At 36.1% G+C, this 15960-nt stretch overlaps 1 protein-coding gene across 3 annotated transcripts in view; it reads left to right on the top strand.

Moving 5' to 3' along the window:
- The window catches only part of EFNA5 (ephrin A5), a 207287-nt gene that overhangs the window by 183900 nt on the left and 7427 nt on the right, over nt 1-15960 (top strand). For 2 of the 3 annotated variants that reach the window (XM_002188370.7, XM_072922515.1), the window contains 2 exons: nt 13768-13833; nt 14222-14302. In XM_002188370.7, the coding sequence (XP_002188406.3) occupies nt 13768-13833; nt 14222-14302 (147 nt within the window). The remainder of the gene's footprint in view (nt 1-13767; nt 13834-14221; nt 14303-15960) is intronic. The other variant, XM_072922516.1, reaches the window with a different exon arrangement.

Below are 15960 nucleotides of genomic sequence, written 5' to 3'. Positions count from 1 at the left end.
GAGTTTTATTTGCAGTAGCCTGTGTATCCCTAGACTCTGATTTGGCATAAAACATCTGCTTCATGATCTGTTTCAAGGCCAGTTCCCTCCTGCCAACAAAGGTTATGACTTCAGGCAAGCTGTGCCTTTCCTGGTGGCGAGGAGATTTGCCTGAAGTCTTGATTTAGTCAGAATCAAAGCATTCTGCAACAAAAATCTCTATTTCAATTATTCTGAAGAAGCAGCCAAATGGTAAATGTATTAACAAATTAACCTGTGAGTAAAGGAGGCCTCTGACTTTTGTTGTATGGGATTTTATAAGAATATGAACGTGTTGAATGTGTGGCTAGCTTTTGTTATTGTTCTGATGGTAGGAGAAGTGACAGATCCTTTATGTGTGCTTGCTTAATGGGCAGAGTCAGTAACTACATCTGTGCATATTTGTGCATATTTTCAGTTTGCAAGGTTAATTGTAATATTGATACAGTTTCTGTTAAAATCTTAGGAAATAGGTCCTACATGATGCAATATTTGGAGATAAACTGATGCATTAAATCTTTTCTTGTATTCATAGAGACCTAATTTCAGGGAGTTTTGTCTCCTACCAAAAATGGTGAATTTTTCAAAGGATAATACAGATTTCTTTGTGGAAGTGTCATCTTGTTTCACAGTTACATATCTACAAAAAGGATCCATGTTATTTCTTGCAATAATATATATAGATTCAACCTTTATTAGAGTAAGTGGTCTGTTGCTGTCTATGTACTTCACTGTCCTTGATGCACAATCTTTGCAACATATGGCTGTCTTTCCTCCTCAGAAAAAATCCTTTTTGCAGCTTTAAAAAAATAGTAATTGAATATTTGCATATCTCCAAGGAGCCATACGGGTTAAACACAGCATTTGTCTTCTACAGTTCTTAGGCTGCTTTTGGTTTAGGACTAAGAACTATTGCATTTATAAAGCGCCTTTTTCTACAAAGTCAAAACCTCACAGCAGTGCACAGAAAGCCAGTGCTATAAAGGAGCTAAGTAGAGTCTTTAATAGAGAGAGCTAGGTTGTAAGTGTTTTTGTTCCTATGGAGCAGATAGATTTGGTTCCATCTGTTCCATATTCATAACAAAGGAACTTACTTGCAGGAGGACTGACTTCCTGGGACTAGCATGGTAATGATCTTTTCACAACAGATTGAAAGGATTTGAAAATGGTCACTTCAACGCAGCAGAAAGCAGCTAGCACTGATAGCACTTCAGACCTGCTATTTTTCTTTAGCTCTCTTTCAAGATCTCTGATGTCCACGTGGAGGCCAGAGGCAAGCAGCATTCTTTGGGGCTTAGTGTTGGAACTGGGGCTTTTTGGCGTCTTTGTCAGTGACACGGAGAGTGGGATCAGAGCACCCTCAGCAAGTTTGCAGATGACACCTGCACTTAATGGTCTTGAGGGAAAGTATGCTGTCCACAGGGACTTCGACAGGCCTAAAGTGGGCCTGTGCCAACATCATAGGTTTCAGCAAGGCCAAATGCAAGTCCTGCATCTGTGTCAGGGCAATTCCAAGTACAACAGAGGCATAGATTTGAAGCACCCCTGAGTAGGAGGGCTTGGGTGTATTGGTTAATGAAAAGTTCGATATGACCCAGCAATGTATGCTTGCCACCCAAAAAGCCAATTGTTTCCTGGGTTCACCACAAAAAGCATGGCCTACAGGTTTAGGAAAGTGATTCTCCTCCTCTTGTCCATGCTGGTAAGATCCCATGTGGAGTACTCTATCCAGCTCTGGAGCCTGCAACGTGAGAAGGATGCGTTGGAGTAATTCCAGAGGAGGCCACAAAGATCATCAAGGATGCTGAAGCACCTCACTTTGCAAGACAGCTGGGGGGGTTGCTCAGCCTGGAGAAGGGTCGAGGGAACCCTTGTAGTACCTAGTGAGGGCTTGTGGCAAAGGTGAAAAAGACTTCTTATGAGTGCATATAGTGATAGCACAAGGGGGAACTTTCAATTTAAAGAGAGTAAGTTTAGATTAGATGTTAGGAGAAAACTCTTCAGTAGGAGAGAGTTTATCAGAGAAAGTTGGCCAAAGAAGTTGTGGATGCCCCATTGCTGGAGATGAAAAAGGCCGTGTTGAATTGCCTCAAGACCAGGGCTTTGAGCAGCCTGGTCTAGTGAAAGATATTCCCTGCCCATGGTGATGAGAGAGGAGCCAAATTATCTTTAAAGGCCCCTTCTAATCTAAAGCATTCTATGATTATATGAAGATGCATGTTTTTTCTGAATAAAACAAAATGAAAAGCCCTTCTCCCTTCAATGTTTATTGTCCCCCACCCCCACCCCATCAGTTAGTTCTACATGTGAGGAGTTCAGGATGTTTTCTTGAAAAAACATTTTACAAATACAGGATAAATTTTTCTTATTTTCACCATAGTATTAAAGGCAGAAGTGAAAAATTATTTGCTGACAGTCTGGGTTCTGTTTACTGAATTTTACTCATGGCTTCTTCTTTCTCAGCAAGAATATTCTGTGAACAAGAAAACTGAAGTCCACAAAATGTGTGTGAAAATTCCTTGCTGGGTTTCATAATTAGGATGCTCCAGTGCCAGCTTTGATTACACACCTCATGTGCTTTTAGGAAAAAAAAAAAAATCCATTTTGATCCAAGAAAAAAATATTCTTGTCTCTGCAGGATATTTCACAAGGGCAGAAGAGGAAAACGCAGGAGCATACACAAGCACTTTTACTTGGCTGAAGAACAAGTTATTCAGTGACCCCTAAGAGGTGAACTGGAAGTTTATAGCAATCTTAAAAATTAACTAGGAACACAAAACAAGAACAATCCTTCTGTGTCATTGGCTCTGGGTGAGCAGTCTCTGGAAGAAGCTTTGAGGCCCCCAGGTATATGATTGTCCTAGCTCTATGTTATGCTGGGGTGTGCTGGACTCCATACCTCTCTGTGCTCCAGGACGCCTGGTGCCTGAGGCAGCTGTCAAAGTGTGATGGGCAAGCAGCAGGCATGCCTGGCCTGCCTTAGCTGGTACTGCAGCATCTGTGTAGGCATACTCAGGGGTGTGTTTGGTCTTCCAGCCAACAGTACCATATTGTATAATTCATAGATATGTATGAAAGCATCTGCTACCCTTGCTGCTGAAGACTCCAGATCAGATGGTACACACGTATTTGCAGCTATGATGCTTCCCCACACCGCAGAGTGAGAGTGTGATCTCAAATGTGGATTTTTTCGTTTGGTTGGTTGTCAGTTTCTGAGTTCTGAAAGGTTTGCTGCAGCAACTCAGGGAGAAAATCCATTAATTTCAATTACACTTTTCCTAACTAAAGTAAATGACAGTGTATCCAGATTTCTTTGTAGGAACTCAGGTCATGGAACCCTCTTTTAAACATAAGAGGAAAACAAGCACCTTATGCACACTGCCATGAAACTCATCCAAGCTACCAGAACTATATCCAGTGCAAATGTTTGTTGATGTAGATTAGCCTAGAGCTGAGACAAAAAGGAAAGGGGATCTTCATGATCACAGAAAGTGGGATAAGGGCTGCCATAGCTATTCTAGTAGGATGAGGTTTGAGTTCTCTGCACTCTGAGGAGTGGAGACACCACATGCAGTAAAATAGAGGCATTTAAATTGAACACTGATGGACACTTGTGTGGTTGAGAGAAGTTAATTCAACAGAATTTTTGTCCATCTCTTTTGAAGTTAGTAAGTGTCAGCAAGGCTTTCCAGTAAGTTGTTTTGTGTTGTCCTATATTGTTTCCCATATGTATGGTCTTACATAAAAACATCATTAGAAACTGCTCACAGCATGGGTATATTGGTTCTTTAATTGGTTAACATGTAAATAGTAGAGAAATAAGTTTTCTGTGCTGTGATGTTTGCTTAAATCATGAAGTAGCAGATAGAAAACAGAGATAAGATTATCCTAATCTGCTTAGTCAGGTTGTTAGTGTGAAACAAACCCTTTTCTAGTAGAGAGGTAGAGTTCTCTCTTCGCTTCAGTTATTAGAGCATTCAGGAGGACAAAAGCTCAAGAGGTACTCATGTGTTTCAAGTCTGATGCAGTAGTCATTGCTTTTCAAATAATTTCCAAACCACCATGGCTTTTAAGTCCCAGTTATGGAAAAGTGTACACATATATATCTAATTTTGAGTTCATCTGGGAATGATCCTTGGGAATAGGATTAAACATCCTGTGGTATTCTTAACATTATTCTTAAAAAATAAAAAGAAGACTCAGAAGGAAATAATTTGTGGTAGAAGATAATGAAAGGTTAGCTCTCCCACGGGTGTCTTAGACTTTCCCACAGTCACTGCTACAAGAGACTATAGTCTTTTTCTGGCATAGATGGGACATGTCAAATTCGTAACAAGTTCTCCTTGATGAGCCTATGGTTATGGCTCACATAGGTTGACTATTTTAAATATGGATTTCAAAACATGAGTAAAACCTGTGGCATTGAACACAGGCTAGATAAGTAAAAGACAGTAGAAGTTTAAATAAAAGTGCTATTACCTCATACACTGGACAAATTTTGACTGAAGAGAGAACTTCAGCTTAATGTGTTCCTGAATTTTTCATGGTAAAAATCACAAATTGGAGGGTTATATCCATACTAAGGGTTGGATATAAATCTCTGGCTTGTATGATGGAATGATTCAATAGCCATGCCTTCTGCAGGACCTGAACAAACTGGGAATTCATGTGATAAAGGTGTGCTATTGTTACTACAGTGCTGGCATCTATTGTCTGTACTCAGTTGTGGCCTAGGACAGTACTAGCTATAATGAAATAAATGATCTCTGCCCGAGGATCCTAACATGTCATAATAAGAGCTTCAATTACAATGACTCTGATGTGTTTTCCAAACTTTAGCTTTCCTAATACATACTTGGTTTCCATCCTACAAAATTCTGGGTTTAGCTGTATAAAGGTGGTGCCAAGGTGCTATTAAAATTTTTCAAGAGATTAAACTTCTGAAATCTTTTGAGCAAAGGTATTATCTGTAATCAGCATATTTGAAAACTCTTGTGGCTGCACGTGCACACAAACATTCAAAATTGCATTATTCTCACCTTTTTAAATTTAAATTTAGAACCTCCCTAAAACTCCCATTTTGTGCTTTTTCCCTAAATTTCCCCTGAAATTTCTTGAAAATCTTTTGTATCTTTACATCTTCTCTCTCTTCAACAAGACATAAACATACTTAATTACCTTGCATGAGTGAATAGCAAAACTAATATTTCATGTCTATGTACGTGTTCACAACCCTAGAAAAATGCATGTAAAATTACTTATTTGTTTTTGTAAACAGACAGAATTTACAAGTATAGCTTGTAAAGATAGAACTTTTTCTAAATATTTTGAAGATAGTGGCAAGCCCATGAAGATGGACTAGAACAGAATAATTCCCTCTTCTTAAATTATAGTGTCAGCAGGGTTAAAGCTAGTAATGGATAATATGAAGTCCAGTAAAGTATATGAGTTTAGTAACATGATATAATACTCACAAATTCCATGTGGGTGAACATGTTGCTTTAAGGATCACAAAGATCTTTACTAACAAGACTATAATGTCTCCTCAAAGAATTTACTTATGCCTCATTCTTAGAGATGGAAATTAGCAAACTGGATAGCCTGCTTGAAGAAAACCATTTTATTTCTAGTGATACCAAGGGAAAATCAAAGTACGAAAGAGCTTATGGGAACTAAGAGGATATATTTTTCTCTAAGTGCTTTATTTGATAATATTAACTTGTTTTATTAGTAATTTGCTCTAATACAGTCTTAATGTAGTACAATAACAGTATTTGGTTTTGTTAATGCCACTGAAATCAGTAATGAGATCTGAGGGTTTTATTTCATTCCAGTTAATAAGTGTTGGTTTGTTGCAACAGAAAATATGACATCAGTCATTTATATTGGGCTAATGCAGCAATGTTAGCACTTATTTTAAGGTATGCAATAGAGTTTGAATTTGTGAAAGAGGAATCTTATATGTGAGAAACGCCTGCAAATATTTAATGTGGAAGTAACTATATGGTCTATTTTTCATTCCTACATCCTTATATTTCACAGGAACTTACATTTAACTAAAAGTACATTCAAAGTAAGATATATATAAGATTTTCTTTTATTTCCAGCAGAGCTTTGCTTGTTTTTTAATGAGAAGAAACACAACAGTAGCAAAACTGTTTCTGTGAGAAGCTCAAGTTAGTTGCAGTTAGTTGACAGCTTCACTCTAAACATAAATGTTCTTCCTTTTATTAAAAGAAACAAAAGTCTTTGCAAAGAACTTTGAGCTTTGTTTTCTTACTGGCTCAAGGCTCAGTTGAGAGGAACAGTTGGATTTTCCAGCATCTGAAACATCTGTTTTGTCAGACTATTCAAGGTGCAAAGGTACCTGCACTGAGGTATTGCTGAACTCAAGTGGACTCAGGGACTTGGAAGCACAGATGATAAAATTATGACTGCAAAAAGCCTTTGGACTGGATTCAGAGTGTTGCTTCATATAAGCCCTTAGCTTCTGTTCACCTCTGGTGGTGTCCAGCACTGAAGAACTGTGCTTTGATGATCTACACTAAAAAAGTCTGACTCCAGTACACCAGCCAGGACAGCAATGGACAAAGCTTGTTACTAAATTTCCCCTTAGAGGAGAAAGGGGACCTTCCTGAGAGAGACATAGTGTTAGACCATGCTAAGAGGAAATACTAAACCAGTGGCTTAATTAAATTTGAAGTCCATGGTTTATGTCTCCTAACACACATGGCTGAATTTTTTTGTATGACTTTGATGCAAAACATATTTTCAGTCTCTACAGCCTTCATCCAGATAGATAAGCTGCAATGGATTAGAAAATGCAAGAAATATTATATTCTTCTTGGCCAAGCAGTTGCAATGGGACAGTTAATTCAGCATTAAGTGCAGAAACAGTGACTCTGTATTGCTTTCTTCCAAGAACTCTCACTAAAATAGCATTTGTCTGGCAACTCATTTCCATTTACTAGGTTATTTTTAGTAGGTCTGAGAAATATAGTCACTTGTGAGATAGGCCATAATAATGTAGTGTGTTCACACAGTGCAATGCCAGTCCAAATTATGTATAAGACACTAGGAAATAAACATAGTATTTCACAATCTGTTTGTTATGGACATGCCTTCTATAAAGTCTTTTCCTCCATGCTGTGCACTTTGTCATTTATATTTTGAATGAAATGCAGAGTATAAGTCTTTGTTTATGTGTAGGCATGTACCTATATACAGAGATCAGTGCAAAAATTAAATGCAGATGTAATTGAGCATGCAAGAATAGGGCAAAATATGCATTTGTAGTAGGTATCCTATTAATAGTGTAGGGTTTAAAATGTGCAATTGGACATGCTAGTATCCACACTACTTTTGCTTGTATTAAGCCATGAGCAGTATTAGCTGTCACCTTTCATGTTTGTTTGTTCACATATTTATTTGTTTTGTTTCCATTTCTAATAATTATTTTTTAGATGTTTATGAGTGTTGTTAGCAGCCCTGGGTCAAGGGGTTTTTCAGTTTAGATTGTCTATCTGTTGGCTTGAGATTTCTGAATCTTTAAGTTGCTCAGTAATTTTTTGTGTTCTCATCTTGGTTATTACTAAATAGAGAGATGATAGAATTGGCTAGAACAAAGCGACCAGAAAGTTGAGTCATGATTTATTGAGGAATTATGCTTAATTATTAGGTCTGAAGAATGAGTTAGTCATAATCATTCAATATTTTAATTTTCTCAGAATGGAGTCATGTGTATGCTGCCAGAACAAATCTTTTGCTGATGGGTTGGAATGAAAGAGCAGGCATGCAAAGGCTTCTAATTTAAATTCAAGTATTGTCAAAAGAAGTGGTTTCTCTAGGACCAGTATTTATCTATTTTAATTTTTTGTTTGTTTTAATATGTAGAGGAGAAAATTATCTATAAATCTTTTCAAGTAATTTATTTTTGATAAATAATTTTGAAAAATCCTGTATTGTTCTTAGGTATGGACCTTACTTCATGAATGCACATAGAGGAGTGCTTTATTGGTTGATTTAATTCTAGCTGGCTTTTTCTGTTGTACCATTTATGCAAATTCATAACTTTTTTCAATCTAAACTGTGAGAAGAATATTAATAACTAGTTGCGCATTTACCTGGCTAATTTGCATACATTTATGTTGTATGGTAAATCATGTGAAAACCTACAGGGGAAAAGCTGAACTCTTCTAACAACTAATAGGCTATTATTTTTCTTCTGACTTGCACAAATTGAGAAATATTGCCAGTGGCAAACATAATGGAAAACTGCATTTTTTATGCTTTCACACATTTCTGTACAAAGAAAAGAAGCAGATGATTCTTCTTAAAATTTTCTAAAGCTCTGTAGTTGTTTAAGTAGATGTTTAAGTACCTCAGGTTGGTGGAGTTATGATTTGAAGGTTACCTGGGTAATGGATTTGACTAATGACAATGACCTATTGTGCCTAAAAAGGCTAGAGGCAAATCACAGCTATAAGTATTTTCTCCTGAAGAAAAATTACAGGTCTAAGAGAGTGCAAGGACTGCCTAAACATGGGTTTCTGATCCCCAACATCCAGAATCCTGTGTACTAGGTTGCTGCAGGTTCTCTCCTTGTGGTGTTTCTCCAGGTGCTTACAAAAGTTATATATGCAACCCTTTGACTGGGCAGCAAGTGTTAGGTATTTACTCAAGCTGTATGCATATGGCATCTCAACTTATTGTGCTGGAAAGTTCAGAATTGATGTTCTATTGTCTTCCCAGTCTGAAACAATTCTTCTGTTCAGTGGTTGTAGTTGGGATGTAATTATTAGAGCCAGAGTTTGTGTAACAGAAGGTGCGAGTACTAGTACATCTGCAATGGACTGAGGTGAGATCCTGACATGATTTCTAAGTTTTTGCCTACAAGGAGACCCTGTTTGCTGGATTTCCTAGCAGACAGAAGAAAACATTGATCACATTTTTCAAAAATGCAATGAGAACATTGCCTTGTCTCTTGTGTTTCACAAAGAGTGCTTTATAATCCCTTCAGAGAATGCTCCAAGTGAACTGGTGATAGAAATTGAAATACAAAATAGTAAGAGACTTGCCATCTGCAGAGTATCTGCAGAGGCATGGTGAGGGTGTTGTGTTTCTGTGTAAGGAAAGGATGTTCTTTACCAATGTCCCCACATTCTAAACAAAGGTGCTGTTGAAGTGCCTTAGATAAATGGAATGCTATTTCCAGCTGAACCAGGTTTGCTTTCTAATGAGGCCCACAGTGGCTTGTGCCATGAATGTTAAATGTCTTTGCAGTGCTAAAGGAGGATTTGAACTGCATTTGTGATTCCTTTTTTTCTCTGTATCTGGACTTGCATTTTATGGAAAAATGCAATCCTGTAATTAGAAAGTCAAGAATGAGTGAGGAGGCAAGCAGAGGTAACAACTGATTACATGTGAATATCAATAAACAGGATGGTTGAGACACTTTAAATGTGGCATCCTGATAACTTGCTTTTAGGTTAGAAACAGCCTCAGGTATTTGTCAGTGAAACTGTTGCCTCTCTTAGGAAAGGAAATAATTGCTGCTTTTGTCACATCAATAGCAGATCCTGATAATTAAGTTACTTTTGAAAATTTAATTTATTTATTTTTTACATTTACTTTTTAGTTAGCTTATTTTGTATGCTATTTGGTTCATATCTTGACGACTCCTTTAATGAGTTTTGGGGATTTATCATAGTAAATTGACCTGCATAACAGTTTTCTGTATATGCTACTTTTTTGTTCTCTATCTGCAGCTTTCTGAAGTCATTGAATAACTCTGCTACTTGTTACTAGGCTGAGGAAGGGCCGAACCTGTTATTTATATCTATATTAATAATATACTATGTGTTTTCTAGCCGAGAACTATTTAGGATAGAGATGAGGGAATTGTACAATTTTTTTTTTAAATATATTTAAATATAGCTAGTGAATACAGAAATATTTATGGTTTGGCTGTAGATGAGGAGAGAATAATTTTCATCACTCTCTTTCCTTTCCTTACAGGGTATAAAATTGGTAACCAGAAGCAGTTCTGAGATGAGTTTTCCCATCTAATTTGTCATAATAGGCTGTTTTCAGATCCAGCTTGGACTTAGTCCTGTATACAGCAGTTCATTGTACATTTTTTTTCCTAGTTCAACTAGTGTGGATGGAATTCTCATCTGAAGAATACAGAGCTCATGACTTACATTTCTTCTCAATTGTGGAATTTCCCTATTTAAAAAAAAAATGAAGAGATCAAACCAGTTATTTTTATAATCATTGAGATGTTTTCATGTATCTTGTGATTTCAGAGGGATTTTAGTGTTCACTTTCTTCTCACTTTAAGTCTTTGTGTTACCGTGAGGTCTAAAACATTTTCTTTAAGAGAGGGACCCAGGAGATTTTCATTAAGTTGCTGGTAAAGTTGAGGTAGGGGCAGGGGAGGTGGGAAGTATCGTAGGAATTGTAATAACATATAGGAACTAGCAACACTTCAGAGTTCCTCTTCTATTTTCAATTGTGATTCTTCCTGAGACAAATTAAATCAGTTAGATCTTTTCTGGTCTAATATCATTAATGAAAAAATAAGTGAATATAACATATTTTACTCCTTATAAGGGAGTTTATTCAAAGGTCTCTTTTTTGTTTTGCAGCAAGGAATCAATTGCTTTGTTTTTCTTTCTAATGGGAATTCTGGCTTTTGAAATGGAAAGTGTTACTTTGGACAGGTTCCATTAGCATCAGAGGCTCCTTGCTCTCAGAACTGGCCTGTATTTTATAGCTAATATCACCTTTTAAATGGGCAAATAGAAAAGCCTTGCAGCAAAACCTTAGGGTCCAACCTGATTTTGTTCAGGAAGGAGAAAGAAATTGTTGTACCACCTAGAAAGGACAACTTTTCTCATACTGTAGCTAATTTCAGTGAACTGTAGCAACAGCAGCAATCTGTGAAGCAGCTTTAACAGATACCAGCTGACGAGGAGCAGTTCTCTTTCTCCTTTCCTGACTCTTTCCTATGGGTGATGCATCTGGTCTTACAACAAAAACTAACATTGGTGTATTTTTTTTTCTATTAAGATTAAAGAGAGAAAGGAAGAGGAGGGAGGGTGGAAGTAAAAGAAAGGAATAAAAAAAAAAATTAATTGCAGTCATGTGTCTTGGCAACCAGCATTTAATTTCTTAGGAAGGCCAAAGAAGTTGCAATGTATCCCTTCATCACTTTGGTCTTGGTTGTTAAGGAACATGGAAGTGCTGAAAACTGATACTTGATTTTTTATTCGGTAGTCATTATTATTCCTTCCGAACGTGTAAAACACTGATTAAAGAGGAATCTTTCTGAGTTTATGGCAAACATTGAAAATACATAATATCTCTGGAAAGAAGAAAAGCACTATTTCAAATTTCTCACTAAGACTGTGCCAGTTTCTGCAATGATGCCTTAAGTGTAACTTCTATGGTTGCAATAGGACAGTTCTTCATTATATACTCTACAATTGCAACGGAGTGTAAAGACTGGTGGAAAAGATTTCAATGGTGAATGGATTTTAATATTTTTCTTCCCAAGAATATGGCAAATTACTAGCTGTTATTTGCTCCTATGTGTGTGTAAATATTATGTGAACGTATAAACCTCAATGTACTAAGCGTTAATGTTCTGTTTTTCCAGAAATAATAGATTTTATTTCCAGATAGGATACTATTAGCTTCTAGCTATCCTAGGTAGTCAGGTATTCTAGTTAGTCACTGACTAACAGAGTATTCTAATAAACAGCAGCTTAAATAAGCAAAACATGCTTATTTAAGAAAGAGCAGGTAAGCTCTTTAAAATTTGCCTTTAAATAAATATGTACAGTAATGTACTTCTGAAATAATTTCTGGGCAGAAAAAATCTGTCAGTGATAAATTTACTGTAGGCATTCAGTTTTGTCTTATATTGGAAATGTGACTTTCACCTCTATCCTAGTAATTAATGACTATAGGATTCTTATTTTTGAGAAATCTACAACTACCTGTTTAGTCTTGACAAAGTAATTAGCCAGTTGCATATATTCAGTAAGAGCCACCAAAATGACATAATTTCCTGAAAATAGCCACAGAGTGAAATACTGTGCCCCAAATAACACACCAGTTTCTGCAAACTCAATGGAAGGAAATGTTCTGACTTGGTAAGATGCTATAGAAGCAGCTGTTAACTGCTTGTCATTGTGGGGGGGAGTGCATCATTCTACATGCTTTTGCATTTTAACTAAAAGAGGGGAAACATTTTTTGAGAAGTTTCAAGATGTAGAATCACAACACGAGCTGTATTAGATTCTTTACTTTGCTCCTTTTTTGTGTTTGTACTGAATTTGCTAGTTCTTGGTAAGTTCTAGGAATAATTGGATGCCTGTCCTGCAAGCACATCATCGATGACTTAAGAAGTTTATTTCAAATTAGTTGAAGAGCTGTTTAGGTGCAAGCTTAACATGCAGACAAAGAATCTATATGTTTACGTATAAATTGTTTTAGTTGCTTGTCACACACAAGGATGGATGAAATAAGGGTAAACAGAGTAAACTAACACCTTGTCTGGACAATCACCTATTCCAATAATGGCCATTTAATGCAAACTCATTCTACCCTAATAACATAGATTTTGAATGCAATGAAAGAAAAGGTCCTCTGCAGTGCTACAGGTAATATTTTTAGCAATAGCTCTTGAGGAGTTTTCAAGAAAAAAAATGTGAATGATCTTTCACAAGTGAATATCTTCATGCCCAAGTCAGGTTGCTTGGTTGTGCATGTTAAATTGTGGGCCAGTGTACAATATCAGAATTGCAGATATTGAGGAAATTTACTCATGTGTAAATATTGGCAGACAGTGCCCAAGGGATACCTTGGTAGTGAGAGGCAGGCATATTTCCCTATTATGTTGTATTTTGAGGCAAGAATGGTTATAAAAAGGAAGTTATCATAACAGCACCTTTTTCTGTGAAACAAGTAGGTTCTGCCACTAGACCTTTGTGGGTGACCTTTTGCATTAGTGGTAGACATATTTCCACTTAATTTTTTTTTTCCTAATACAGTAAGTATTCTTAAAATTTAAATACTTTGTGTGGGAAATTATGAGGGAGGGCAGAAAGGAATAAACTAATATTGGTTTGTTAGCTGTATAACATGAAGGATCATGTTTTGACTGAAGTGAGATAAATATTTTTTCAGTAAAGACCTATGTATATGGAGACTGAGTTTGCTGTAAAATTTAACAATAGTTCTACTTTGCTGGAAGTATATAGATAGTTCCACTTTTACCACTGTCATCTTTAGTGTAGTTTTGGTTTTTTTCATCCCTTTTTGGGTTGTTGAAGTCTGTGGCCTAAGATTTTAAGGCTAGCTTTTCTCTGAGTATTCTATATTCTGAAGTATTTTTTCAGTGTGGACACATGCATTGTAGCAAAAGCCATATTAAACAAGTGTTCAAGAAGAAGGTGCAGAAAGGTGAAAGGAGGTAATGAAATATTGAAGGTAGCATGTGCTTCACTTCTTCCATGTAAAATAATAAAGAAATTAATTTTAATAAAATCTGAAGTTATTACATGCTTTTGGATAATCAAACTACTTTGTTCACTTGAAGTCCTTATGTTTAGGAATTGAAGTGTGTCCTACCCTTCAGATGAAGGAAAGAGAAGGAATATTTTATTTCAGCACAAAAGATATTTTGGATTTTCACTCTCTTACTCTTCCACTTATTTTTCCTTTTTCTTCATTTTACAGCTTCTGCAATCCCAGATAATGGAAGGAGATCCTGCCTAAAGCTAAAGGTGTTTGTGCGACCAGCAAGTAAGTTCTTCAGATTAAAATTTTGAGGGTGGCTTTCTAGCACCTGCTTTACTGTGTGGTCTAGGAAACAAAAAATTTATTTTTTTACAGTTAAATCTCGTGTCTGTTCTGTACATATAGCAATGTTTGTGTTATGATTTTCATTGTATTTATCTTTTTCATAAAGCTTTGTTTGAATTACTTGGCAGTTGCTAACTTGTTGTTTCTTGAACTTTGTACAAATGGAAGACTTATAATGGCATTTGGACAAGTGCCACAGGCTTTAAAATATGAATATACCTAAATATGTATAGTAAATGGAGAGAAAAAAAGAGAGGAAAAAAGGAAAGTGGGGAGTGTAAGGGTGTTTGACTAACATATTTGGCTGTTATCTCTATTTTTGTTATAGACAGCTGTATGAAAACTATAGGTGTTCATGATCGTGTTTTCGATGTTAACGACAAAGTAGAAAATTCATTAGAACCAGCAGGTTAGTATGCTTAGAGAATCTCTTCTAACAAATGTGTGTATCCCTCTGGTGCTTCAGTACTTTTTTTTCCTCTTCTCTCTGCATGATTTGCATGGTACAATTACCCTCCTTTTGCACATTCCTAGCAGTGCTAATACAGCTTGTGATATACTTCCTGTATCCTTGTTTAATGCAGGGAAGTAAAAATGTTGCGTTATTTGTTGTTTTTTTTTTTTCTGGGTGACATGATTTAGTGAAATTTGGTGTGTGCCGGTACGAAATTTCCACCAGTACCCTGGAGCCACTGGCCCATCCAAGCCAAACACTCAGTATATTGTAAGCACACTCTATTTACTAATTGGACGCAAAGTTTTAAAAATAAAGTCAATGGGCACACTTCATTTGTTAGGTGGTTTCAAATGACTTGCAGAAAAACAGGACCACTGCTTGTTGAATGCCAGTACATGACGCAGGTATGCAACTGAGATTTTGTTTAAAAAGAAACTAGTCCTTTGAAATTATATAATGGTGTATATGTACTTCGTTAGGCAAAGTATCATTTAGCATATATGTAGACATACAAATTTCTCTCCTACTTTTATTGAAGCAAACTAAAGTTTTGGGTGGCTTTTCTTGAAAAATATTGTCTTAGGAATAAGGATGTTCTTCATCTGCCCAGGGCAAAGTTACATTAGCCTCCACCATCAATCAAGCTAACATGTCTCCATGTGGAAAGTGCATGTGTATTGTTTGTGTGGCTGAAGTTTGTGACAGATAGAAGTGTATATAATTCTAGGGGTATGAGTAACTCGAATGACTCAAAAGGAGTAAAAATTAGGTGGGTATATAGAAAAAGTATTTTGTGGGTATAGAAAAAGTAGTGGTACATATATTCATTTTATATGCACCTACATCCTACTTACATGTTGTATTAAAGTCTCAGCAATAAAAATAAACATTATTTTATGAAAATACACAAATCATATCAGCAAATAATACACATATACCATTTAGTACATGCCCTAAAGAACAGAATACTGAGATTTTTTTCTCTTATGTTGTTTGACTATGAAGCAACTTTCTCTTTGCATGTAAAACAACATGTTAATTTTTTTCTGTTTTTTATATGCAGATCCTTTAATGAAGTATCATAAGGCTTTTACAATTTAGCTGATTTAAATTATTTATCTATGGATAAACAATAGAATTTATTATATTTCTTTAAACTAATTTTAAGATATTCCTTAAAAATTTGAAGTTTGTGAATCAAAGATGTTCTCTAAGTAAATTTAAATGCAAGGATAGTGCACTTACATTTGCTATATTTATACATTTATTAGCAGCATTCTTCTACAGAAGACACTAGGATGTTCTCTCAATGTCTCTACCTATTAATATGAAACTCAGTGCACTTCTTTACATTTTGTGACTTAGTGAACATGGTCTAATTAATGTGCCTGATACTGCTTGCAAAAGAGATCATCTGAGTAACACATGCCTGACTTTAGTAAACTTGATAAATTTTTGTTTCAGCAGCGCTTCTCACTTCCTATTGATTGGCTATAACTAGCTAACATCATCATGAAAGCAGATCATTAGAAATCATCAGGCAAACCAGGCAAGCAAAATCAAACAAGGAGCATCCTGCAGTCTGAGATTAAATACTGTTTGTATTACCA

Source organism: Taeniopygia guttata, chromosome Z (genome assembly GCF_048771995.1).
Source record: "Taeniopygia guttata chromosome Z, bTaeGut7.mat, whole genome shotgun sequence".
NCBI classification, from domain to species: Eukaryota; Metazoa; Chordata; class Aves; order Passeriformes; family Estrildidae; genus Taeniopygia; species Taeniopygia guttata.
This window is presented reverse-complemented; position numbering and strand designations above follow the sequence as displayed.